This window comes from Anopheles merus, chromosome 2R (assembly GCF_017562075.2).
Source record: "Anopheles merus strain MAF chromosome 2R, AmerM5.1, whole genome shotgun sequence".
Lineage (NCBI taxonomy): Eukaryota > Metazoa > Arthropoda > Insecta > Diptera > Culicidae > Anopheles > Anopheles merus.
Window position 1 is genome coordinate 4623995 of NC_054082.1, and position 27885 is coordinate 4651879.

Consider the following 27885-nt stretch of genomic DNA (forward strand, 5'->3'; position numbering starts at 1 on the left):
TCGGAAAAAAACCCTACTGCTTGTGCTGGTCCTGTGTATGTAGCACCAACACAAACACAAAGAGACAAACAACCTAAAAGTATTGAGACGAAAGGAAGGGACACAAAAAATTGCCCGCGCAAGACAAGAACAGCAACAGCGGAGGCCCCTCGCGCGCTTAATCGCGCATATGCGCGCAACACACGCAAATGCACGCGTAACCGAGATAGCGCGAGATGGCGTAAGTGTGTGAGCGAGAAGCCGCTGCTATAGCAGGCCGGCGGGACAAACAGCAAGGAGCATGCGAAACGACGGGGAGTATGGAACGGAAGCCCACCACATGCAAGCGCTGAAATAAAACGAAAAACGAGAGCGAGAGAGCGAGCGAGAAAGCAGTGAACCAAACAACAAGGAGCGCGACAACCAAAAAAAAAACAGCACACATTCCCGTGTACCGCGGGTCTTGACGAAGCGCATTCGCATACACCGGTGCACTAGTGAAGTGAAACGCGGACGATCAAGAACGTCGAGAAATCGAGTCGTGGTCGTCGTCGCCGTCGCGTTGCATTCTAATCCCCGTGGCATTCCCGTGGCTCTAGCAGGAAAAACTGTGCTTTGTTTTTTTGGCCCTTCAGTGCGCGCACGAGCGAAGAAACAGTGGCCGTGTGTAAGCGAAGACAGTGTATTGTTTTTTGGGTACAGGATCTACACCTTTTTTTTTTTTTGGTATAAGATTTAATAATAGTTAAAGGGTACTGGGGTGTGAATGTTTAACCCTAAACTTTGACCCACCATCCAGACCCGGCTGTAGTTGGGACGGGATGAAACTGAGGGAAGCAAAAAAAAACGTGCGTGAACGTGCCCTAAACCGGATCGGATTTTGAGAATCGGAAGCGTAGTGGACAATGTAAAGTGCTTTAATAACGAGAAAATATACAAAGTGGTTGGAAGAAAAAACGTTCACAAGATTTGGAGCAACTTTTTCTTGCTGTATTCTGGATGAAGAAGACCCACCATGGCCTTCAGTGTGATCTGTCAGTGACTGTGACGATTGGTTTATAAGCGAATTAGAAAAAAAAACAAATTGTTAAGAGTGAACCATGGGGGATGAAAAGCGCTTTAAAATCTACAGTACGCTTTTTTTCATCGCAATTCATTGTGTTGTGTCGCCATTCAAAGCGCGATCGGTTTCTAGTTTGCATTTTTAGATGTGAAACAGCTTTGGTGCTTTGAACACACTTTACAAAAAAATCAATAACTGAGTAGTTTGAATCAGGAAGTGGTGCTCCAGGAGTAGAAAAATTGCCAGACAAGTTTGTGTTTAAAACGTCGAGCAATAGCAGCTTGACTGACCGATTGCATTCACTGCACTCCCGACGGCTTTCAGTGTGGTGACACTCTTTTCGTGAACTTGTAGCCTCAATTTACGTGAGTGTTTGCGTGTGTGAGTGATTCTGTGGCGGCACAGAGCTGCATATGAGTGTACGTGTGCAATTGCAACCAGACTGCAGCTACCAGATTGCACTCCTCGTTGCACAATCACTAGAAGACACACAGACACTAACGCGCACAGAAAACGGTGTCAATGGTGTTCTAGTAACCTCGCTGAAGACTGTTCTGGCTGTGTGTAGAAACTCTACATTTTAGTGAATAAACACTATTTTGGACATTCCCCTTTCCTCTCCGTGACGCCACCCGCCTCCCCTTTGCTTTCCCCTTTACCATATCTGGATACAATAACTAACCCATGGTTTCGCAAGCAAAATTACTAATCGTTCTTTCGCCCCGTTCAGTTTTTCCCAGTGCGATGCAATAGTTTCAAAAAGTTCGTTTCGGCCTAATACCACCACCATCATCACTACTAATCCACTAACAACTGTGCAGTAGTACAGCATTACCCCTCTTCACATTCCCTCCGTCCGTGGAAACAAAACAATAAAACAAACAGTGAGCAAACGGAAACAAAAGTATCACCCAAATGCAATAGTTCTTCCGGTTCTTCTTACAAAAATGTGTTTCGGATATCTGGTCGGCTTTCTCGATCGCCTCATCACCACCATCATCGCCATCATCACCCTCGCCTACGGTGCTGTCATCATCGGCACCAATACAGCACGCTCCACCAACACTGCTGGCATCACTGCTACCGGCGCGAGTTCACCGCCATCTTTGATATTCGTGCAGTACTAGAGAGCGATGCCACTTGCCGGTGCTGTACCGTACAGACACGTTTTCGGATTCTAACCACTAACAACTCACTCCCTCCCATACACCTGACACACACACCCTCTTCCCACTTTTGATCTCCCCACCATCCCCTCTTCACTCCTCACAATAACAATCGACGAGTGCAAAAAGAACTAACAGCAGCGATGATGATCGAGTAGTTCCATCGGTCCTCCGCCAGAGGGCCACCGAGCAGCAGTGTCGTACACTTACGCGCGTGTGTGTGCGCGCATATGTCTCGGTCTGGCGGCTTAAGAATGTACTTTTCCGAATTGCACTGTACAACAGCAAGCGCGTGAAAACACAAGCAAATAACAATCTCCTCTAAGTGTGCGTGTGCGAGAGTGTGTGCATCCGTTTGGCTGCTAAGTGTACCGTGTCTCATCTACTAAGAGTGTGCCCGCGTTGATTAAGATCGTTGTACTTTTCTCTCTTTTTGCACTTTCTGTTACAATTGTTGTGAACACTGAATTGTTATTAATTTTGTTTTTGCGTAATCGATATGCGCAGAGTTTTGTAATTTTTTTACCGTTTTTGGCGTGACGCGACCGGAAGAAGCCCTTTACTAGTGTGCATTAGGAAAACAAAATCGGGGAAGCTTTGCTCACACTGCTTTACACGATCGTGTGTGTGTGTGTATGTACGCGCGCGCGCTTTAGTTTTGTGAAAGTGTATTCGTGCGTCGCTGTGTGTTATTCGTGTGTTAGTTTGTAAAAAGTGTACTAGAAAGTAAGTCAGAAAATCATCAAACTTCCCGCCCGACCAGTGAACCGACGAGTGATCGTACGCGTGATTGTTCTGCGTGTGTGTGTGTCTGTGCGCGCGAGTGTTTTTAAAAGAAAATGTAGCTGAACAGAGCGGGAAGATACATAAGTAGATCTAAAAATACAATTAAAACTTAAGCAAAAATACCCCCAACGGAAATAGTGCGACAGTAAAGATCAGAAAAAAAACAATTTCCGGGAAAGGATTTACGAACTGCACAGTGCCGCCATCTAGTGTGCAGTGTGCGAACCATACATCATAAGACCGTCGCATATTCGCCACCATAATCATCATCATCATCATCATCATCGCCATCCTTCAGTGTGCTTCAGTGCCGCGAGTCAGTCAGTGGCCACGTGATCATCTTTTCAACGGTATCGGCCTCGACGTTGTGTCAGCGAAACGGTGCGCATCCTCCGTATCTTCAATGTATTCCATGTCCGGGTGCAGCCGCGTGTCGTGCATCGTAAGGAAGATTGGCATTGGTTTAAAAACTCAAAAGTCTCACCGAAAGATTAAATAAACCCTCAACAACTAATTTTACAAAATAAAATAAAAAAAAACAGCGCCACCACAACAGGACAAAAGGGCTCAGCAAAAACTACCCAGTTCGGAGCTTCCGTTTGTACTCGCAACAACATAAAGAAAAGAAAAACCCGCTTCCCTGCAAATACTCACATACTAACAAGCAGCAGATAAAACCCTTGCCACTTTATGCAGCGGCATTGATACGGCAAAAACTGTTAACTGCATTAAAGCACGCGAGCGATACACTACGGTCTGTTGATCTTCGATCGATTGCGGACTACCTAACCGACACCGATACCCATCATCCATCAATCATCGTCATCATCATCATCTTCAGACACACTCATCATCACCAGGCCAATTTACCCAAGCGTCGTTTGGGACAAATGCTAATCGGATTCCAAATTTTGCCTTAAAGCAAGCGCCAAACCCCATCGGCCACACAGTGCTAAAACTTACAGAACAGAACACCCCCAAAACCAGTGAATTGAAAACCTAAGGCAAGCAGCAGAACAGTGAACAGTGAACAGAGACGTGCTTCCCCGTCAGCAGGCAAAGAACTACATCCCGGAGGTCTAGAGAGCGAGAGCGAGGATAGCTTTTACGGTCGAGTTCCTTACTTCAACTTCAGACATATCTTGTTCATCCTTTTGCGTTTGAGGTGAGTACATGGTTTTATTTTCCACTTCTGATCAATGTAGCGTAAGTGATATCGTACGAAGCAGGTGGCACAAAAACCTAAGCCGATCATCATGTCGATAAACTGTGCGCAACTTCGCAACATTCCCAGACTAAAGGTAGTCAAGGTGGGGCGCAAAATATGACTTCTATCGTGAGGGGACCGCGTAAGCACTCGCTAATCGAACGTGGCAAGCAGCTTACGGCTCTACTGCAGCTGGCCTCATCAACGCGGCGCGGCAGCGCTTGCATGCATCAAACTGCAGCTTATGCAGTTTGCTCACACACGTACTGGAGGGACTTTTCCTCAATGGCCTTCAGTTGCTGTACGGCACTGGCTTCATCACCCGGCTTCTTGATAGCTCAACTGAACTGGAAGATGAATGTTTGCTCATATGTTACAGCCAAATGGCAACACAGACAACGCCAGAAGAAATGCATCCCGGGCTGGCTTATTCGAGAAGCTTCCCACTGAACCGGAACTGCACTTTTATCATGCCTGTCCGTTCCGTTTGGAGTGTTAATTTTTTTTTTTTTCGCTGCACCTTTGCCACCCTTTTATCAGCAAAGCTGGGCCATCGTGTCTCTCGCTCCCGCTCTCGCTGATACGGCCAAAGCATTGCTATTTGCACAGCTTTTTGTTTAGCCTCGCCTCAAGTGCAGTCTGTGTACATAACCTCAAACAACTGGCGCTCTCGATACGAGCTCTGGCCGGTCCTCGCTGGCTGCATCCATCCATCCATCCGTGTTGCGCCGGTGTGTACCGTCGCTAATGGCTTATCTTTTTTTACGATTTTCTTCCCATTTTATTCCGCGATGTCGACCGCCATATCAATGCGCAACGGTCGGCCGTCCGGGCGTATGCCGCGACGGCTTAGAAAACTGCAACTCAACGCGCTCGTTCGCTGGTGCTATAGCCAAGGTGGAGTAGATTGTTGTTGCTGCTGCTTTGTCGGTTTATTTTTAACCGCACAAACGTGCAGATTGTCCAAAGTGGCATTGGGGCCGCATTTGCAACGCTTCTTATCAGCGAACCCAGTGGGTGATTTAAACGGAAACCCCTTAAAAAAGCGGACCCAATCTAAGCTCACTTGGCGAGGGAAAAAGGGACGATCTTTCTGCTGTGGTAACTTGAGGATATCTTTTTCTCATTTTGTCTAGACACGTCATCTGAGAGCTCTGCTTTCTATCACCATCATCATCATCATCATCATCTGTTGCTAAACGCATGACATCATCGTGTTCTCGCTCGGCACGGCACTCCCTAACCATATCGCCGTGTGCAACGGTGTGCCCCGTAAGTGTATCTTCAAATGCAACTTATGCACTTTATGTAACACGGGCAAGGAGGGGCACAAAAGTGTCAAGGCCTTCCGTTCTCGCCCCATACCGTGCGGGAGACGCGACCCAGGGACGCCGGGCGTGCATCCGCGGAGCCGGCCGCCGTACATGCACGCGTACACCCTTGTAGGGCTTCGTGCTGACATGTGACACCAGCGCGTCTCTACAAACTCAATATGTGTGTCGCCTGCAATAAATCTAGTTATAGATACGGCGATAGTACGGGAAGAAGAAAAAAGCGAAGACTAACAACTAAAAAACCCTTAGTTCAAAAAAACTCTGCTACGGGCAGAAGGAGAAAAAGCAAGGCAAAAGCAACAGCAAAACAACAGCCCATACCATTGTGCTGGAATGCGTTTGAACTATCGGGGATAAAGAGAGAGAGAAAAAACGCACACAGACACACACACATTACAGTGAGGAAAATTTACACCCAAAAAAACGGTTAAACTCCCTTATTTTTTAACGAAATCGGAAGCCACAGTATGGCTTTAACCGGCCTTTACGGGGATGTGAAATTTGCATACATGGTTTATCCTTTCGAGGCGCATTACATGCGCAACCCTCTCTCGCTGGACGCGTACTGTGTGTGAGTGTGTACGAGCGTACCGTAATTGTTTGCCAAGGACTTCCCTCATCGCACATTCCGTAGGGTTTCGGTGCGGAACGTACGTTGCACGCATTCCCTTAATGCGCCGTTCCTAATTTGCAGCCATTTACACACTTTATTCACTCGCGCATGGGCTGACTCAATCGGTGTGCGCACCGTGTGTGTGTGTATGTGTGTGTGTGTGTGTGTGTGTGTGTGTGTGTGTGTGTGTGTGTGTTTGTACAGTAAATTGCAGTTTTTTTTTTGCACCAACTACCCTCACAAATCTGCCCGTACTGTTTCGTGCATCATGTTGCTACCCGTTCGCCCAAGATGCATTTAGCAAGACGGGCAAGACCGGCCAGTAGGGCGTGACAGGAGCAATGAAGAAAAAACAACAACCCCTGCGCACCAACACTAGCCCGGGGAACAAGATTAGAATGCGCTTGTGTTGAGACAGCAGCAGCAACAGCAATAACAACAACAAAAAACTCACTCACTCACTTCGGTGAGTTGGCTGTGCGCACCGGGTTAGATGCGCAAGATGCTGTAAAGATGGGCGTACGGCTATGAGCTGATGGAGTTTATTTGTTATGTGAAAATTTAACACAAGCCGAGCATGGCACTGCTGGTTTGCTGACATTCCATTTGACATTTTGATAGCACGAGATTTTGTACGGACAGAGATAAAGCTTTTGGTTTTTGACGTTTATAGAAACTGTCAATTCGCAACGCAACAATGCGAATGTGATTTTATATGAATTGATGTTGTAGCTATATAATTCAAATGATCAATTCGCTAGTTTTAAAATAATCTTTGAAATACTTGGGATTAAAGAATCAAATTTTCGCATCATTAAAAACGAACAAAAGAATTTAATTACACAAACTAAAACGACATAAATGCTCGATGGAGACGCCCAGTACCTTATATTTCTACTGCAGACGGTGTAAATAATTTTATTTAAAATTATTTAATAAATTACCTTCCAAAATTCTAACTACAACACAACCACATTCCATCGGTTTGCGAACTTTTTTCTACCCTCTATGTGTGTACGCTACAAATCCCGTTCACGCTGCATCACGGCTGCTACGCAACGTGTTCGATGTTGCTCGCTCACGGTCGCTCACCATACGCGCTCATGGCCACCGAATTCGCACACAAACGCACACAAACCCCCATGCGGCACTCAGGCGGCACTCGCGCGGCACTCACGCTGTGCTAAAATTTCGCGAACCTCCCACCCCACGAACCCCTTCGCATAAGCATCAACCCCTTTTGTTCGCATTGACCGAGCGAATGTTGGTACGCTGGTATGCGTGAGATGCGTTTCGTGTGGGATTTATTTTTTATTTTTTTATTCGTTCATTATTGTGGATTCTCGAATTAGAAGAAATGCACGTATCATCAGACCTCATAAGCAAACACACACACACACATACTAGCAGGCACACACACAGAGAGATCGAGCAACCGTCCAGCCAGTCGCTCTGTGCAATCGCATTCAATGCCGCTCCAAACCGCCCCTTCGTCCAACCCTTACAATGATGCTTTTCGCGAACGCGGCGCGGCGCGGCGCGGCGTAAAGCTGTGTTTGTTTGTAATGTAACGCACGCAACTGTGGTCGTGTGGTCGACCGGTCGGTGCCGGACCAAGTTCCTTCACATTCAGCATCATTGTTTCGAGACGGGTAGCCGGCACTTTTTACCCTCCACAGCACAGCCCTTACTACACAGTAACCGACGGGGCTCGTAACGCATGTTGTGGTGGTTTCGTTCGCAGATTTTTTTTATTTTTCGTTCTGTTTTCTGCCCCAAAAAAAAGCCGGCTTTTCACCCGTGTGTTTGATGGTCTGGTCTGCCTCACAAAACCGGAATTGTGTGTGTGTGTGTTTAATTTTGCTACAAAAGGGGTTGGTGTCATGTGTGTTTCAGAAAAAAAAGAATGAGGCTTTGCTTTAAAACTCCACCCCGATTCCGACTGTGCCCTTTAAATCCATCCAAGCACCAACAAACAGACCCAGACGTGTTTTGGGCGCTACAAGTGACAAAAGCAATGAGTTTTCCCGGCACTCCGTTTGGGGCTTTTCTTCTCGCGGATGGACGGCAGGCGGGTGTGTGTTTGATTTTGTGTGCGTGTCGATCTTTTACAGTCAACCCAGGGAGGGGGGGCATACGTTTTAGTGCGCGGAAGGAGGGGGCGCCTGGTTGCCGATTAGATCACCAACACACACACACACACGCAGCTCGGTTTCAAATGCTTCGCTTACCTCCAAAGCACTCTTTGACTTGACGACATTGCAACTTTGCCGAGGGCCGTTTTGACAGCCACACTTTGCCGCTTCTAAATATCACCCACCCACCCCCCGACATTGCCCCCCCCCCTGCCTTTTCCACCGGCCTGCCAAGAAGCGTTTGACGTCTGGGCATGTGGGGGCACGTCTACAGCTGTGTTGGTGCGTATTATCATGCGTCCATTGGTACGAGCATATTTCGCGTGCGTTAGAAATCGAACTGTTTCCATGCTCCACACTCGCGTCTCCATGCGCTCGAAACGCCCCACACTTACAGCCATTGTACAGCCACGCCAAAGCGAGATGGCACGATATCATCGCCTGCCTCGTCCGATTCTAACCACTTTTCTGCTTGCCCCCCCATGTTCTTTCTGCCACTCTTGGCCGCAGCAAACATTAATTCCACATTTACGCTCCTCACGCGAACGTGTACTTGCGGCGAGAAACCTTTTTCGCGAACCTTTTTGCAAAAATCAAAACTCGGTACGTTTGGATGTGTATGTGTGTGTGTGTGTTTGTGATGAGACTCATAAATTCGCTCTGTGTGCGTGTGTGAGAGTGTTTGAGAGTGTCTGTTGAGCGTGTTGGTAGTCAAGCTGACGTACAACTCGCACCAAACATTAAAGCAAGCCGTGTGCTGCGTCAGAGATTTGCACCAGTGTGCAAAAGGGACCGACGACCAAACGGTCGGACAAAAAACTACCCGTCGAATACTGGAAACGGAAGGACTTGGCACTGGTGTCCAACTAGGGAAAAGGGACATCTGTGGCCGTGTGTTTGTGAATGTATGCGAGTGAAAGAACGGCAAGACATACAGCGAACGAGCGAACGAGTGATAAAGGTTTTAAGATTTATGCTCTCGCACTCTTTCCAACCAAGCTTTTGCCTCTCTTTCACACACACACACACACACACACACACACACACACACACACACACACACACACACACACACACACACACACACACACACACACACTAGCCCTTCTTTCTCTTTCTTTCTTTCGCTCGCTCTTTCTCTCTCTCTCGCGCTCTTCGTTTTGAATCCCTGTTTCTTGGACATTGAAACCCTTTTTCTTTCGTTTTCTTTTTTGTTCCTCGACTCCCTTTGCGCGCGTACGATTTTTCTCGCCCAAAACCCCTCGCTACAGACCGTCGCCGTCGTCGTCGTCGTCGCCGCAGCCGCTGTTGCTTCCTCCCAACAACCCCACGGGCAGCCCCGCACCGCACCGCACCGCACCAGTGCCGTGTGTCCCTTCGGGTCATTGTTTTCTTTGTGTGTGAGCGCGCGCGAACCGTCGGCCAAACAGCATCGGCCGTGCGTACCGAACCCCTCTCGTCGCGTTTGATTATCCGGGGGCTAAAGGTTTTGACGGCGGTGGCCGGTTAGTTTTCTGCGCTTCTCAGCCCCAGTCGGATGAGACTGCTGGCTTGCTGGCTTCCCACTCCGCGACACGGTACGGTGCTTGGTTCGCCCGGCTCGAAGGAATCTCTCGGTGTGTGCGTAGATTTTTTTTTCTTCTTTTTTTTTGGCTGTGTGTGCTGTGTTAAAAAGCCTCTTGCCCATCCCCCTGTGACACGGTACCGCGTGATGATGAAAAACTCACACGCATAGCACCACCGGGTCTGGGTTTGTCTGGTGTGTGGTGTGCCCTTTGTGTGGCAGTACGTGTTTGGTGTTTTTTTTTTCGGTTTAGTTTTCTCGTAAGCTGCACTGTGATTAAAACCCCGATTTCTCAAGTTGTGTGCGCCAAATTGTTATGCCGGAAAAGTCGCTGGATATGTAGTGTGCAAGACGGACGACAAGAAAAAAAACTCACCCAACTCAGTGTGGCCGTGTCAAACCGTGGTGTGCTGCTGTTATTGGTAGGCAGGACCGGTGGTTGTTCGAGCTTGTTCGGGTGGCTTTCTGCCAATGAATGGAAACAAGATTCCATTTTTTTGTATACTTCTTCTGCTGCTAACAAGACGCTAGAACACTGTGTGTCGTCGTGTCTTGAATGGCTCTGACAGCACGAAAACCGGACAGCACACACTTGCCACCGTGTTTATGACAGTGCGCTGTGCCTTGGTGTTCGTTGGCCTACTTGTGTGTGCTTGGTGATGTGATTCGACGACACCACACGGAACGGAACGCGGGTGTGTGCGCCCGTGTGTACGTGATGCGTGTGTTGCTAGGGGAAACATTTATTTGGCGCTGTGCATTCCGATCTCTTCTCGAACGGCGTTGGTATGCGATGGAAAGCTTCATGCCAGGGCTGATCTAAAACTGCCAAAGGATCTCTTGCGAGGGTAATTGATAAAGTGGATTTGTGTGTGCGTGTGTGTACGTGAGCAATTGTGTGATTGAATCTCTGATGATCAAGTGTGATCGGAATTAAGGATGTTGGATCGTGTGTAGAAACGGTCGGTGGTGATTGCCTCCATTTACAGAAAAAAGAGAAACGGCACACGGAGACGGAGGTTAGAAAGAGTATGAAAGAGATAGACAGCTCAGATCGTTTCGATTGACCTACTCTCTCTCTCTCTCTCTCCAATCGAGTGTTACGGTGGGGTATCGGGGGGAGAGGCTTGCTTTCGTTCTACTTTTTTTTCTAATACGCCCTCGTGCAGTAGAAACAAGATCGCGCTCCAACCAATAGTTGACCGCTCATTCGATGCTTATTAGCGACGGCGATCGAGTGGAAACAGGGCAGGCAGCCAGCAAGGGGGGTAAACGAGATATAAAAAAAAAGGTGAATGGTGGGTTACGCGTTTGGTGAAAGTTCACCCTGGCTATCCTGGCCGCGGTGTTCGTCATCATCAGCGAAACCGCTCGAATAAAGTGTAGAGTTGGTCATCGTCCAGCCTCCTCCATATTGTGCGATCACGAAACTGTGCAAATCCTCGTGTGCCTGGTTTATGTGTGTGTGTGTGCCACGATTTTTGGAAGTGTAGGATGATTGGGAGTGATTTTGTGGGAAAATGCATAGTTTTTCTTCTGGCTGCGGTTCGTGAAGTGCTCGAAATAGGAAGCTGGCGAGGTTGCGCAAGTTGAATGCGTGACTTACCGACTCGTCTGTATGCGTGTGGCTTTTGTTGCCGAGTGCCAAGGAGTGAGGATGGATGGATGGGAGGAAGCGTCCACATTGAGAAATGTCGCCTATCGCTTCTTGGGAGGCGTGCGCACCCCCTGTTTCCGAGGAGTTGGTGGAATAATTGTTTGGTTTTAATGCGATAATTTCTGATCTTATTTTGTAGCAACAGTCGGTATCGGTGCCGAGTCCAGTGGCTTACCAAAAAAAAAAAAAATAGAAAACCCGTCGATGAGGGGTGATGTATGCAGCGTGTGTGCGTGTTTGCGTGTGTGTGCGTTTCGGTTAGTGTACGCGTGCCCGTGAGGCGGGTGGGTGTACGTGTTCATCACCGTTCAACAAGCGACTAGCTCATGTGTGCAATAGTGCTAAATTTGGGATCAATCTGAGGAAAGCTACGCAGCAGCAGCGGCGGTGTGCGTGATCCATATCAAAAAATCGTCGCAAATACGGAACGGGATACCGTGTGCAGACTTTTAGGCAGGCAGCGGTAAGTGTTGTGTCCACGGCGGGCTTTTCCTTTTTGCAAAACTCAACCAAATTAAAGCAAAACCACGACACGATCGTGATGCGCTTCACAATACCGTTTTTTTTCCGGCGAAAGATATTTGCGCAAGCGAACACATTTTTCGACCGCATTTTTGACGTTTCCAAACCAGACGCACGAGGCGTCTACTAACTGCTCGAATCGCTCGCACTGCTCGAAATAGAAGGGCAAATGCTTGGAGTGTACGGGGCGGACGGGGGGGGGGAGGGCTGCCGCGTTGGAGCTCTCGGCCCTCTCGGCCTCGAGCAATGGCGGTGGGGTAGGTTGACACATTTTGTGCCCCTTGAATTGGTTTGATCGGCCAATATGGTGGTGTGTCCCAGGCCCGGGACGAACGAAACATCTTGCACTGCTCTCATATACTGCAGTGACGCGATCGTACGAAGCACAGGACAATGAGGGCAAAGCTGATGATGATGATGATGATGATGACGATGATGATGAGCATAATCGAAGCAACAGAAGCACACACACTCTCGATCTTTGCCGCGCTGTCTCTCTCTCTCTCTCACTCACTCTCGCGCTCTCCCTCTCTCTCGCTTTTCATCGCTCTTTCTCCCTTTCGCGCACACCCGTTGCTGTGCCCCGGCCGTGCCGCCATTTTGTTTTTTATTTCGCATGGTGTGTATTGATATTTGCTCGGGGGTTTTCGAGCGATGCGGTTTTTGAGCTTTCTTCGCTTCTTGAAGTTTCTCTGCTTCTGCTGCTAGCTTCCCCGCTTCTTATTGGCATGCTGGTTGAAGTGTTGGCCTCACCCGACTGCCGGCTTGCTGCCGATGGGGTCTCTTGGTCTCATAATCGCCACCTTTGCGCTTAAGGGGGTGGTGGTGCACAGGAACCAAACCCCCCCCCCCCAGGCTGATGCTATCTCTATCCGGGGTTCGGTTTTTCTTTCCGATGTGGCCCCCCTACATATTCAGTGCGACTGGGTGGGTTAACAGTTCTCTTCTTTTCCCGGGATCGGTCCATCACACACACACACACACTTAATTGGAAACCTCTGAGGCTGATGGGGCACGAGCTCCTCCCCGCTAGCCGGTGTGGTGTGATTTATCCCTCTAAACCGCGGAACCCCGGAAGTCGCTAGGAGCAAACTAACACGAGGCCACAACACTATAAAACGGTTCAGTCTCACCGGGTTCTGTTTTTTTTTCCTCTTCTCTCTCTTCTCTCTCTTTCCCATCATAAGGGCTCCACCCCACGGCCAGCCGGCGTGAATGTGGCATGTCGCTGGCGCATTGGCAGTGTGTGTGTGTGTGTGCCCTCTCACTGTCCCGCTCACACGCGCTTGCCGGTCGCGCGTATCGTACGTACAAGCCCAGCCTGTGTGTGTGTGTGCGTTTATACTCGCTCACCGGCCCCGCCGTATGTACACCGGGGCACACATCTGTATATGCAGAAAGTGCATCACATGCACATACAATTGCAATTGCTTGCGCGCGTGTACGAACGACGTGCCGGGAGCGAGCGCGCGCGCCTGCCCGGCCCCTTCCATTCCGTTCCGTTCGAAGCGGCTTCGTCTTTGCCGACGGCCACGACGACCACGACGACGACGTTCGTCATCTTCGGGCCCGGTACAATGCGGGCAGTACGGTTTTCTGCGCCCTTGCAGCTGCATGTGCATGCGGTGTGTGACTTTGGCTCTTGAGCGTTACGCATCCCAAAACCGGCCGAACCCGATCATCAGCACTAGCGGCGGGCGCAAATCACACGGGGCGGTAAGGCTTCCTCCTTTCTTCCTTTTTCCTTCCCTTGCTCCACCTAATCATCTAATCAGAGACGGGGAGCGGTAAAGAGTGTTGTGTTCTTGTCTGTGTGTGTGTGTGTCAGTGTGCGTGCGTATATGTGCTCCCCTTCTAATCGTCGTCCATCTTTTTTGCTCGCGCGTTCGCCGATCATTTTCGAGCAGTTGCTCAAGCAGTGTGCGTCGAGCGCAAAAAAGAAACCCCAACCCGCATACACACAGTAGCACTTTCCGCGAAAAACGGACAGAACTCCTCCAGTCCGTAGCGCACGGTGGGCCGGTCGTGTTTGCTGTGCTGTAGTTCTGGATCCGGTCCGGTACGCCTAAAAGTGATGCATTAGAACGAAAAAAGTGCTTTGAGTAGTCGCGTGTGAAAGCTTCGAGCTTGGGATACCTTTGCAGGAAGCATATTGTTGGCAATCCGGTTCCGAACGCGGCTAGGCTAGGAAGATCAGCAGCACAGAGCACGTGTGTTTTCGCCGCGAGTGATCATTGCCGTTTAACAGTTCTTCTTCGACACCAAGAGAGAGAAAGAGAGAGAGAAGAAAAGGAGTTGTTGTGTCTACTAGGGAAAGATTTTCAAACGATACCACGTTGAAGTGTCATATCCTTGATATCGGAATCTGAACATCCGGCTTTCAGTTCACGGCGGCATAAATACAGCTTGTGTGCGTTACTCTCCAAACCCGTCTTGAAGGTGAGATAGTGGGGATTGTGATACTAAAACGAGATGGATTCTGTTAGTAATAAATCAGTCAAAAACAGTGAAACGCTTACCCTTGAGATGTTGACATCCAACGTCTGGTGTTCTTTTCTTCGCTGTCGGTCTTTGGATAAGCATGGCTGGTGACGATTTTAAAGACCTAAAAACTGGAACTAGAAAACATCTTACACATCCACATCATTATTTTTCTAAATGCTGTTATCTAAAGTTGTCTGACTTCTTGATTTAAGTGCTGAAAGCTACTCTTGAATTACCAGGAAGTTGCTGTGAGTGATTTAATTCTATTCCCAAAATTCCTCGGTTTGAGTAACGGGTTTAAGACACTCGCTCTCCAATGATCCTAATCCTGGCGGAACTTGGCATGCCACATAAAGAACGCACTTTCATTGCAGTCTGCAACATTTTATATAAACCGAGCGCCGCATCCCTTCTACGCCGAAGGGGACAGCGGAAAAGGGACAGAAGCGTCCTACTCATTAGACACGTCTTCTTATATCCTAAATGGTTATTTATCGACTAGAGACATAAATCGAATTTGAAAGCACGAAAGGGTGTGAAGTACAGCTCCCCGCTCCTCCTCCGTTTCATTCGGCTTCCTTCTTCGCCTAGCATCATCTCAGACACTTCTGGTGTGAGAATGGGTGTTGCCGAGCAAGGCAGAAAAACATCATAAATCCTTTCCCCCCATCGCCTCCCCCAGGAAGCACGGGACACGTGGAGTGGCGGTGTGTACCGTCGGTTCCAGGAAAGCCCGAAAAGTTGAACAAAACGAACCCGTTCCCGTTTCTGTCGTTTCCGGCATTTCCGGGACGATTTTTGAATTTTCTTCGAATAAATCGATGAACCGTTGGACACGCTGGCTGGCTCGGTGGAGGGAGGCCTGAGGAATGCAATTTTCATGTTTCATGTTTGATGGTGTGTTGTGTGTGTATGTGTGGCTGTGTGTGTGTGTGTTTCTGCTGCAATCACCACACTTTTCGCCCCTATTTGGCACAGGTTGCGCTGGCAGACGGCCAGTGCGATGGTGGAGCCGACCACAGAACTCCACCAACTCTCTCTCTCTCTCCCTCACACGCACACACACACACAGGGATGTCTCGTAGCATTGCCTCCACAATGCTTTGCCCGTTCGCCGCCCACCGAAAGCAACAAAAGTCTCACCGGCTAAAAATATCGATTTTGTCTGCGCTTTTTAAATGCTGTGGAAAGAGGGCCGCCGCCGCCGTCGCCGTTGCCATTCCATGTGCAGAAAAAGGTGGCTTCTGCTCCGCACCTGCACACACACACAGACACACACACATGCACACCCGCTGCTTGGGTGGGTGGGGCACGACACACAGACATCCCTCATCCGCTGGTGCGCGGCAGCCGTCGGCATCCACCGAAGGGCCCGAGTGGGCCTCAATGCCGTCTGGCCGTTGGGGTTGGTCATAGCCTTCGTGCACGTTGCCAGGACGCGTGTCGGCGATACGAGCGGAAGTGCGACTGAAATAGACGATAGATATAGCCAGTGTGTGTGTGTGTGTGTGACTCATACCAACATAGACACACTCACCGTAAGTGTGGTAGTAGACATCGTCGCCGTACACGGAAGCGCTTACGTGTGGGTTCGTTGCTTAGTGTGTAGGATAGATATTCACACCACACCAGTCCAGTGGAGGTACGGTCGTCCCTTTTTCGCACGTGCTGCTCCTTCCCGCTCATGTCCTACGCAATGTTCGGGTCGGGAAAAGTCTCACCCTCTCGCCGGCTCGCCGGTTCCGCTGTGTGCGTGTGTCGGGAAAATTCCCGACCGTGGTGCGCATTTACCGCGTTGGGTAAGGGCGCCCAACTTCCCACACGTACTGACTGACAGGCTGACTCCGCGAGCCTGGCTGGCTGGCTGGCTGGCACGCTGTTTTCCGGGACGTCTCTTCCGGCTTGTGGAACCGTCTGGTGCGGAAGAGGCGGGTGTGTCTTCGTCGGCAGAAGGACGACGACGTCACACCGCTTGGTTTATCGCTCGCTGTCCCGTTTTTTTCCCCCTGGTGTGAGTGCTTTCTCTGTGTGTGTAGGTGAGTACAGATGCACACAACTCGTGTACATAGCCAACACCACCAGCCACAGACAGGGTTCGTGCTCGCGTCCTTCCCGTGGGTGTTGCTCCGGTCGGGTAAGGGCGCACTCGGTGTGCGCCGGTTGCTTCCGGGTTTTCTTGCATTCCGTATGGGGGGGGGGGAGGAGCGAGAGCATTGCGGAGAAAAATCGATTTATATACAGCTGACGAAGTTTTTCCCGGGAGCGCTCGAGACCGGGGGAGGGGAGGGAAGGAAAACTTTTTCGCTCCTCTCTTTTCCTCCCTTGTGCTGCCCCGTCCTGTGACGGGGATGCGGTCGTTCGGCGCTTTGCTGCATGTTCATCCTTCGGCGCTCGCGCTTTCGCACCTGCAAACAGGAAACATGAAGCTTTTTTGTAATTAAAAGTATTCCTCTAACTTACCGCGAATTGTTTAAATTGCCACTTCCAAAGCAAAACGCACCGGAAAGAATTTCTGCCAACCACACACACACACACGCACACAGTGCTTACCATCAGTTGACAGCTCTGCCTTGCGTCTCCATGGCAACGAGGCTCGCCGGGTTTCACGGAGACGGTTTCAGCCACACACACGCAGTAAACATTGCGTCCAGCCGTACAGCCGACCAGTAAATTTCAGTGCAGTCAAGTGACGAGTACGGTACAGCATCGGTTCCAAATCTTTTTCGCGATTGTCTTCTTCATCTCCGGACCTGCCCTGCCGCTGCTGCTGCTCCGGTGCAGCTTCATTGTTTCCGATGAAGTAACTTTGCAGCGTGTGAGCAGAAAAGAGAGGAAAACACAGGCTGGATGGACAGAGCTTGAAGCATTTCGATCTGCAAGCAGGGCGCGTGAAGTCAAGACGTGAAGCAAAAAAAAAAACGAAAAGCGATTTTAGTAAAACGAAGAGAGGGCACGTTAGGTTTTGTGTTTTGTGCAAAAAATTGTGTACCGAAGAGATTTGAAGCAAGAGGAACGGAGTAAATCGAGCGACATTTTAGCGAGCGAAAGGAGCGCGATTGAAGACGAGTGCGAAGGAAGGAGAGGCGACAGATACTGGCATCCAAGCACACATTGTGACCATGAAAAAGCGATTGGATAGGCTGCGAAAATCTAGTAAGATTAATTCACCGGTATCCCAGCACAGAAGCGGAGATTCTGACTTTGCTACTTTGCTGCATGTGATGTAACAAAGTGGCGTTTTATCGTCTCCATAGGTTACTGTGTTAGTTCTTGTGGCCTTTGATCGCTTGTGTGACCAAATTCAGTTTTAAAGAACAGTTAGTTTAAGCATCCCCCCCCCCTTCCGCAACTCCCACCCAACAAGTAGAACAAAGTGTAGGCCATCATTTTTTTTGATCCCACCATGGGCTCACGGTTTTTTTTCTTCTTGTTAGCTAGAGCGGGACAGCCACAGCGAGGGAATGGTAAAACACAGTGCGAGAGAGCGCCAGCGGAAAACGGTCCACCGTGTTCGCGTTGCGTCACAGAATCGGGCGTCCAGAAGGTGAATAACCTTCGAAACACACATACACACACACTGCAAAGTTTCAGCGCTGTGCGTGTGTGTGCGTTAGAATTGAGGATCTTTTTCGCGTTCCGCGGGCGCGTTGTTTCTCGTTGCATCGTCCCTCGGTTAAGATCTCCCCATCGCGAGCATGTGTGTTTTTCGCTCGCCATCTCCCACCCTTCGGTGTGAAAGGGATGCCAATAATCTAATGAAGCAACTTCAATCGACGCACACACAAAAAAAAACACAAAGCACGCCATTACAAACACCATCAACAGTTTGGGGGGAAACATTGAAACACTCTCTCATACACACATACACACACAATCCATCAATAGCAATGTAGGAGCAGTGGCGGTTCGGGGGCACGGAGACGCGCGCGGGGCTAGGTTGTTGGCCACGCGCGCGTCGTCGTTCGCGAAAGATAATTAGTTCGCAAAAATTTTCGCGAATCTCCCGTTTGGGGCAGAAAGGGGGTTGGTTCGGTTTCTTCCGCTTGCTTTTCTTCCCCCTAATTCGGGTGGAATACGCTGAACCCGCTCTCGCGATGCGCGAATTTCTTTGCGATTTTCTTACTTTGCGCTGCCGCTGGCTTTCTTACGATGGGCCGGGTGTAGCGCGCTCGCGCGATATAGCACTGGTGGAACAAAGGACAGAGCAAGAGAGAGAGATAAAGAGAAAGAGAGAGCGTGCGTGATTGGTGGTTAGAGGAAAAGAGGATCCAAACGGGAGTGAAGGTGTGTGCCTTCTCGCTACCACGGTGAATCAAATCCATTTCCTCAGCCCGGTTAGAAGCAGTGAAGACGGGATGAAGTAAGGGCGACACATTAAGGTTTTTTTTTGTTGTTGCTGTGCCTTCCTGCTGGTGTATTCGGTGTACTGTGATCGCGACATCAAACGTTCAATCTTTTGTTTGAGCAAATCAGCTTTGCAAGCACAACTCCATCTCTCCCTTCCTTTCGCCCCTTTTTTTGGAAGAAATTTTGTGCAGTATCGCCATTATCGTCACACTTTTGCCGTGTGCGGGTTGTGTTATCTGATAAATGTAATTCATATTGATCTCAGGTTTGCATCGCGTAGCAGAGTTTGCGAATTTGTGTGTGGGTGGGTCCCATTCCAAAACCCCATTCCATGTAGAAGTGAGAAGTGTGTGAACAGTGAAGCACGGGCCCTTTTTTTTTGGTAAATAAAAAAATCGAAAAAGGGCTACACGAGGAAACACCGTCATCGCTTCACTCACAGTGCGGCGGGTTAGTAATCGAAAGGGGGAGATGGCGATGGTGGTGGGCCCCAGGGCAGGGGAGATAGTGTGTGCACGCTCGCGTTATAGGGACAGCCGATCTCGCCCAACTCGCTGCCAGACGGTGACGGGCGGGCGCTACGTGTAGTGAGGATAGAACCTGGTTGTGCCCCTGCGCACTTTGCTGGCAGATTTGTACAGTTAAATCGTGCTTTCCAAACCCAATATCCGTGCGATCGGCGGGGTACTTGGTGCTGTAGGGACAGTAGTGCGATATTCAATCACCAGCCCCTGGGTAGTGTGAAGAGATACCTCAGTTTCAGTATGACATTACACAAAACGTTTCCCATTAGTCGACAAAAGTACCGTTTTCAAGCAGGATAGTGAATGTTGTATGCTACCCATTGTGTTCGTGACAGGGCAGTGTTTTGGGGCAGTGTAGATTCATAGAGGAGACAACCCTTACGTTTGACAGGCGGCGGAACCGCGTCCGTTTCTGCGGTGCAACAAGGTGCTAATGAAAAACAAACAAAAAAAGGATGCTCAACAGGAGCCAACACATATTTGAAGCATTTTAAAACACCACACCATCGCCGTCACCCCCGATGACCAATAATCAAAGAAAACAGCGTATCTGAAGGTCATTAGACTTAAGTTTTTTGACCTCTCTTTTCATCCGTATCGTCGTGTCTCTGTGTGGGTGTCTGCCTAAATATATGTGTGTGTGCGTAGTTAGCCGTTTTGTACTACAACACCCCCAGTTTGATGATATATGTGCGCAAAATGACTGAGTGTGGTTGTGCTTCTGTGTACCATCATCTAATACTGCCACCCCACTGCCACAACCTTCTTTTGGTATGCCTGTGGTACACTCTTGCAATCGTGGTGGTTGTGTCTGGTGGTTGAAAACGCACGCCGCAACAGTGTTTCATTTAAGCCGAGCTGTGCAAAATGCGCGATACTCTTGAAGTGCGTAAAATACCCATCTGCAACACTTAAGTTACGGTGGAGCAAAAGATGTGATTGTCGTTGGGAAGATTTGATCAGTAATTTGCTAAAATGTTGCTTAAAAACACCATACTCTCTTGCCTCTTGGCCCGTGTGGTCTGGTTTCGATGTGTTAGAAGTACTGTTGATTGTATGTGTGCGTGTGAGTTGAACCAACACTAAGCCAATTTTGGGGCGGGCGAGCATCATCATCACCAAACATATCAAACGGACACTCACGAGCAGGCTTAGAAACAGCTACAGCCAGTAAAATGTGCAACTCAGTGTTTTAGCGCAATTTGTAGAAAAACTAAATCCAACTTTTCATTCAACTAATTTTGTGCAAATTAATCCAACGACGATAAAACGATGGTTCGTCGCTTGCTCCCCTTAAGCCACATTCTAAGGCACCAGCACACATACACATACACCGCCATGCACGACGCATGAGTTCTACCGGGAAGGAAGCAGGGTTGGAAATAGCCCGTTGCGCAAGTTTTTCGCAAACGAGCACACTGCCCCGTTGGGGGTTGGTTTCACTTGTACGTGTGTGAGTGTGTGGTGGTGTGCAAAAAATCTATCGTGCTCTCACTCCTGCCACTCAAATTGTTGAACGTGTACGCACTCAAACAGAGCACATTTGGTAGGAAGCGGCACTCACGGAACTTCCCACTGCTGCCCCCATGTTGCGTCAGGGAAGAAACATCGCTTTTTTGTTAAAATTATTCGTAATTTATTTTAACACCAACACAAAGTACCACTCAGTTATCACCAATTTTGGATAATTTGCAATTCAAAGGAAGTTATCAGTATCAAGTATGATGACAAAACTGATAATCGCACAAAGCCTTCAATCACACTGGCACACACTGTGTTGACTTATGTGTTAATAACCTTGAAGCTGTTGATTGAAGAATTAATGGCAACGTTTGTTCAAAACCAATGTTTTAACACTCCTTTAAGTTACCAAAAACAGCACTTTGCCCAGAAAAATCCACCCTAAATGCTATGGTTCACATTCGGCAACGGCACAAACCTCCTTTTCCAAACTAAACAGCTCAACACCATGCGATACACTGTGATCGTGCGTAACGCACTGACACAGACACTGTTTTCACTTTCAAACCGCGCACGGTGTTCACACTCTGGCTTCAAGACTGCCTGCAAACTCTACACACATTAGAGCAAACGCAAGAAAACGATGCGAAAAGTAGAGGCGAAGGTCAATCCGTCGCTACGTTGTTTGCGGACTGAGTTCGCAAAACCTCAACCGAACGCAACCGGCAACGACCACCACTTCATCGTCAGTGCGCGACTAGATTACTTTGGCACCGTCTCTTCTCCCCCCTATATTTCAATCAAACCTAACCCAGAGACCTTGGCCTCGTTTTCGGGGCCGCCTGTGCCGAAATATGATTATTTGGCGCACGCACTCACACACAACAGCACCGGCCTCTCGACACACACAACACACACAGCAGATAGTAAAAGCATGCGTGTGCGAATCGCGAAACGCACCCCGGTCGAAACGAGATGCGTGCGTACCCGTCTCGCACACTTGCAAAAGAGTCTCACTGTACGAAACGGGAATTGAAAAAAAACGGCGATGCGAAAATCACACACAAAAAAACACGCAACGCACACAATCATCTTTTCGCCAAAAAAAAAACCGCATGCGCAAAAAAAAGAAACGCCACAGCACAACGCACCATCGCACTTATCTCTCTTTCTCGCTCTCACTGTCAGGCTTGATCTAGGCCACCGCGTGCTAATCTATAGCACGCATCCGCTTGTCTACCACTACCATCAAATGCGTTGCGCACGCGGTACGCGTCACCGTTGACCTACTTTGCGAGGCGAGACGCGCGAATTTTTGCCTACGCACACACCGCATGGGACCGTCGCGAACGCAACGGCCCCTTTCTCTCTCTCTCTGTCGCTCTCTCGCTAGACACGCACAATCGATACGCTAGAGCTACACGCAACTGCACGATACCGCGCGAGCACAGCATCTCCTCGCGCAAAGCCGGGTGCGTGTACGCGTACACAAACGCAAGAGAGCGAGCGGGTGCGCGAGCGTGCGCGACGGTGTATCGCAATTTTTAAACACACACACACACCGTCCAACTCTTTGTGTTGAGTAGGGGAGAGCGGTGTGTAGGGGTGCGTCGCATAGAGTTTGCAAAAAAGATCCACCGCCATGCGAATGTGCGTGGAGAAAGAAAAGCACTTGCAGATGGTCGTTCGCACCGCGAGAATAGAGAAATAGCCGCGGACCGCGGGTTGCGTATCGAGAGAGCGCGCCGGCAGTGTACGCATGATGCGTGCCGCGTGTTGGGTTTACGCTCGCCCGGTGGTCACTCTCGCGCTCGACACACGGTCGCTCTCTTGCGCGCCGCGGCTTGCTCTACTCTCGCTGTCAGTGATCATCAGATGCTTTTTCGGGTTCTTCCTACGAACTGAACTTGATGGTGTTGACGCTATCCTAAATTATTATTATTATTATTATTTAATCTTCAACGGGCCGTATGGCCTAATGTGATTGAGAAAAAAAAAAATACATAGAAATTTACATCGCAATTCAACGGCAAAACGGAGATTCCTTGAAGCACTGAGATATCGAAGTCGAAGCAATCCGAGACAGTGTTGAAACAGCCGACATGCGGAACATAGGGTCAGACCGACCAGCACTGGAACGGGGTTGAGCGACGTAGAGTTTCTCTAGACCTAAGTGTTCGGGATGGTGCATAGATATCGACTCGATGCAACAAAGGCGATGAGTCGATAGAGTCATGTTTCATGATCCGCTGATTTACATAGGAAATTCTGAAAACTAAACATTGCTTCCTTTTATTTTAAACCGCTCGGTTTTAAACAAAGTTTAACTATTTTCTCTTTTACTTTGCTTCACAGAAATGGCCGAAGGTAATGGTGAGGTTGTAGAAGAGATGGCAAATCAAAAATCAGGCGAGGGTGGCGATGGCGAACGAACGCAGGACTACTCAAAGCTGCTGGAATATGGACTACATAAGATGGTGAGTAGTGGCCCAGCGGTGCTTTCCGGCATTGTTCCTCTGGGTTCAAGTCTTCATTCCATATGCTCTTACTTTCATCCCTACAGGTTGCCGGCCGGTTGGACGACATCTACAAAACGGGCAAGCTGGCCCACTCGGAACTAGATGAGCGGGCGTTGGATGCGCTGAAGGAATTCCATGTAGAAGGTGCCTTGGACGTACTGGACCAGTTCCTAGACTCAAACCTCGAACATGTGTCGAACAAATCGGCGTTCCTCTGCGGTGTCATGAAAACGTACAGGTAACTAAGCGTCACAGCTCTCCATCTGAGCATATTTTGCACAGATTGTTAACGCATAACCGTTCGCTCTCGCAGACAAAAAGTGCGGGCCACGCAACAAGGACAGCCGGCACCTGCAGTCACAGTACAAGCGAAGGGGCCCGACGAGGAGAAAATTAAAGCAATTCTCGAACGAACAGGCTACACATTGGACGTCACCACAGGTATGTTGGAGAGTGTACGGGTAGTACTGGTGCGTTCTCTTACCAAGCACGCTAACACTTTTCGATTGCTTCTCCCTTTCTTCCCTTTCTCCGTTTTCCGCACCCGACAGGACAGCGCAAGTACGGTGGGCCACCGCCAAACTGGACGGGCAACACGCCCGGCAACGGTTGCGAGGTGTTCTGTGGCAAAATACCAAAAGATATGTACGAGGACGAGCTGATCCCGCTGTTCGAGAAGTGTGGCAAGATCTGGGACCTCCGGCTAATGATGGACCCGATGACCGGCACCAACCGGGGCTACGCCTTCGTTACCTTCACCTCACGGGATGCGGCCTCGAACGCCGTACGGGAGGTAAGTTGTTTTGTTGCGTTTTCCGATTTCCGACGACCCATCGCCGGCTCCCCCGGCGGCGGAGACCGCCCGGCCGTTTGTGGCCGAGCTCCCCTCACTCGGGCGTACAGTGTGGTTCAAGTTTTACATGTCTGATTATTACAACCTTACCACACCACCAACTCCCCCATTAACTCCCTCTATACAACCACATCTGTTCGCTCCTCTTCAAGACTCTTCTTGTTTGTTTATCCCATATTCCCTGCTCAACCCTATTAGCTCGCCCCCTGTGCCGTTTGGTAAATACTATTTATCCTTTTAGTTCGTTATGTTGTAGTACGCCTGTATTGTTTTAGTTTTTGTTGAGCACACAACTACAAGCTTCATTTTAAGTTATGTTCCTACCAACTGTCGCCTGTCCTTCAAACTCACTCCTTGATGCCATTTTTCGCGTTATGTTTATTGTCCTTTTCCTTATATTTCCCTCCTCCTGCTCCTTTTTTTGTAGTATGTTCCTACCTTCCAGCCATGTAGTTACAGTAAATATAATTTTGCACACAAAAAAGATACAAACCTCTCTCTCTCGCTCCCTCAATTCCCCACCCGGCGGCGTACCTTACTAATATCTATCGAAAGATAAGAGTATGTAGTTCGTTTTATATAGTTTTAACTGCAAATAACCACCAAACACAACAAACATCGTTCTTTTGTTTTGCAACCAATGTTTGGCCAGCGCAAAATTTTCACCCATCCGGTTAATTGATGCTTTAAATTGATGCAACAAATGATGCAAACAAAAAAAAGCTAGCGACAAAAGCAAAAAATATCCCCTATAACATTATGCAATGGTGGACTTCTGTTTTACAATGATGGTGTTGAGTAGAGGTGATTGGTATTTATTTATTCATAGTTATCTAAATGTATGTCGTTTTTTACTGGTAGAGAAAAAAAGCATTACAGTGGGTTATCTCTCTCCTTCCTTTGTTTGTGTTACGGCTTCACACAATTAAACCAAACATATATAGCACACATACACCCTGCTCCAACATTTGGCACTGCTGAATAAAAAAATTGGAATCTGATTGGAACAAAAGTCAAACGAATCTTTTTGAGCGGCCCCTCAAACCAAATCATAACCGAACGGAGGTGATTAACTGAGCTTCATTGAACAGGAAAGGTTCTCATCGGCTAAATATTTGATGGTTCTTGTGACAAATCCGTCCCAATGTTTCCGTACACCGCAATTGATAGTATTAGTATGTTTACCTTCACTCGATCGTTTACTTTCCTTTAAACTCCAATACTATCGTTTAACTTTTGCATATCGTTGTTATATTTTGGACGACGTTTACGACCTTCTAACCTTGCATCTCGGTAACGGTACTATACCGTTAGTTGTCTTGTTTGTTGGTGTATCCCTTCTAGCACGTGCTGCTTTCTCCGCAGACTGCGCTTCTTTACCGTTGCGTGTGGAGATGAGCTATGGAGCCGCACCATCTGTATCCTGTTGCATTTGAATTGCATATGGCACCTGGCCGATCCGTCGTTTGTCACGTTTCTTGCGCAACCGAAAACACTCTTTTAAGAAGCAAAAACGCATCCGACACTCCCCTCCGCAACATGGCGCGGTTGATCATCGATCAATGTAGCACACTTTCATCGACTCGCCTCCACGTATCGGTCTTCCGCTTTTAGTGAGGCGCACGTGCATCGCACACGCCTCGAGATATGGGGAACAGGAGGACGGCACGAAAAGGATGGTCCAAAAATATGATTAATCCCATAGCAACACGTCGCACAGGATATGTTTTAATGCCAACCGGATCGGGCACGAGCAATCCCTTTTTTTTACGCACACCGATCCACGCGTCAACCGGAAGATATCGATCACACACCAACACCGCTGGCACTATCAGCTGCTGCTACCACGACGCTACCTATTCAAGCCGAAACAAATACGATTTCCGCATCCTTTCCCGTTCTTGAGGGCGTGCTCTGGTGCTGATGAAATAACGGTATCCAAAAACGTCCTTCATTTCTCCCTTTCCCCGTCTTCGTCACATATACACACACACGCTTCGGTTCAGTCATGCTGCATATAACCCCCACTGCCTTCGTTTCTGTGTTTCAAGGCCTGGGCAAGCCATCGTTGTGGCCCAGGAAAGGAAATGTGCGCGTGTCCAAAAAAACCCCTTTCCTCTTTCTCCCACCCCTTTGTTCTAAAATGCACATGCACTTCCGATGAAGACGCAAAAGTAACGGAGCTATCGCGCGTGTGTGTGTGTGTGCTGGGGTGTGTCTGTATGGGGTTGGTGGACACAGCAACCCCATACGTTAGTAATCGGTTCCGGTGGCAACAGTTCTCTGAACCCTCCGAGGAGAAAGGTTGCATACGATCGCTAACTTTCTCCTAACCTTTGGCTCGGGCCCGCTGAACAGCTGCCGGGGTCACTGCCGTGCACTGCCTGCTGCTGCTGTTGTTGCCACTGTCATTTATGCTGCAGTGTTGCAATTTTGCCTCCTTTTTTCCGTTTTGGGGCCATTAAGAATTGCAAATGATTGCTGATCGGTTTTTGTACCGTTCTTTTGTATTTTCTTTTTTGTTTATTTGCCGGGAGCCATTTTTACCTGCGCCGGGGGCTATAAATGCTTTTATTTGGATGGATACAGCTGCATTTTTCTGGACCGGGTGCAGTTGATTGCACCGCTTCTGCAGCTACATTATCCGTTGCTTTCCTGTCTGTTTTCGTGTGCCATGGTGTTACCAGATGGTTGTCTATCGATGCAGAAGCAGAAGAAAAATGTGATCGTTAACATTCAAACATCAACACACAGCTTAATATTTCGTACAAGTTTTTTTTATAAATGATATACAATGCAAAAACATCTACTCGCTTTGGTACGGAGCAGTGTAATGTTAGATATCTCCTCGCAAAATTAGAAATATTGTGTAAAGTAATTCTTTAGATTATTGGGATTATTGAATGTTCTATCTATTTCACTCAAGCATGATCATTAATTGTTTCCGAATTTCCTCTTACTACTGTAAGTATTGTTTGAAAAAGTTGTTTCTAGTTCCCCCTAGGCGGTCTTTTTGTTAACGTTTACTTTCTCTTCTATCTATGAACTGATAAAACACAACCGATAATTGATTGTTTTAGTTACGCTTTAGGAATGTGTATATTATCATAGACGCGTCGTCTCTCTAATTGCTTTCCACTACGTTTCTCTGTACACAAGCGATTAGACACACTTAGGTTATCATTTTTCCTTCCATCCTATGCAATCAGTTCAAAATTTATTCCCCATCCAACTCCCTTCCTCAATATTATTGCCCTGACTACAGTTTCTCCACACCTCCCAACGCCTCCTGATTGGTCTCGTCCGTCCGATGCCGGATCCGTCCGGGCACACCAATTCGGTCAAAATTGTTACATCTTTTTTGTTCACCACATTATTTTTTTCATATCTGTTACCCCACAGCTCAATAATTATGAAATAAAGCCCGGCAATTGTTTGAAAATAAATGTAAGCGTGCCGAATCTGCGCCTCTTTGTAGGCAACATACCTAAATCTAAAGGAAAAGAAGAGATTTTAGATGAATTTGGTAAACTAACAGGTAAATCATGCTCAAAATTATCTTATTTCTTTGTTTTTTTTTCATTCTTTATTCTTCACTTCTTTACTTGTACTAAACACCTTTTACTTTGTTTTATATTTTATCTTCGTTTCCTCCGTTTTGTTTTTTAATG

General features: G+C 48.4%; 1 protein-coding gene and 1 long non-coding RNA gene across 8 annotated transcripts in view; one reads left to right on the forward strand and one right to left on the reverse strand.

Annotated features, from left to right (window-relative positions):
• The first annotated feature begins 473 nt into the window (after positions 1-473).
• LOC121590450 (heterogeneous nuclear ribonucleoprotein R) overlaps positions 474-27885 on the forward strand; it is a 54259-nt gene continuing 26847 nt past the window's right edge. For 2 of the 7 annotated variants that reach the window (XM_041910159.1, XM_041910157.1), the window contains exons 1-6: positions 17169-17663; positions 23198-23319; positions 23406-23599; positions 23675-23802; positions 23913-24154; positions 27617-27752. In XM_041910159.1, the coding sequence (XP_041766093.1) occupies positions 17630-17663; positions 23198-23319; positions 23406-23599; positions 23675-23802; positions 23913-24154; positions 27617-27752 (856 nt within the window). In that variant the 5' untranslated portion in view covers positions 17169-17629. Of the gene's footprint in view, positions 676-2715; positions 4160-11730; positions 11968-17165; positions 17664-23197; positions 23320-23405; positions 23600-23674; positions 23803-23912; positions 24155-27616; positions 27753-27885 lie in introns of those variants that run through there. The other 5 variants (XM_041910160.1, XM_041910162.1, XM_041910163.1 and 2 more) reach the window with 5 other exon arrangements.
• Positions 14373-17053, reverse strand: LOC121590452. The gene is made up of 4 exons (XR_006004423.1): positions 16971-17053; positions 16048-16915; positions 14546-15977; positions 14373-14488 (listed from the first exon to the last, which is right to left on the reverse strand). It is a non-coding gene; the product is annotated as an uncharacterized LOC121590452 (long non-coding RNA).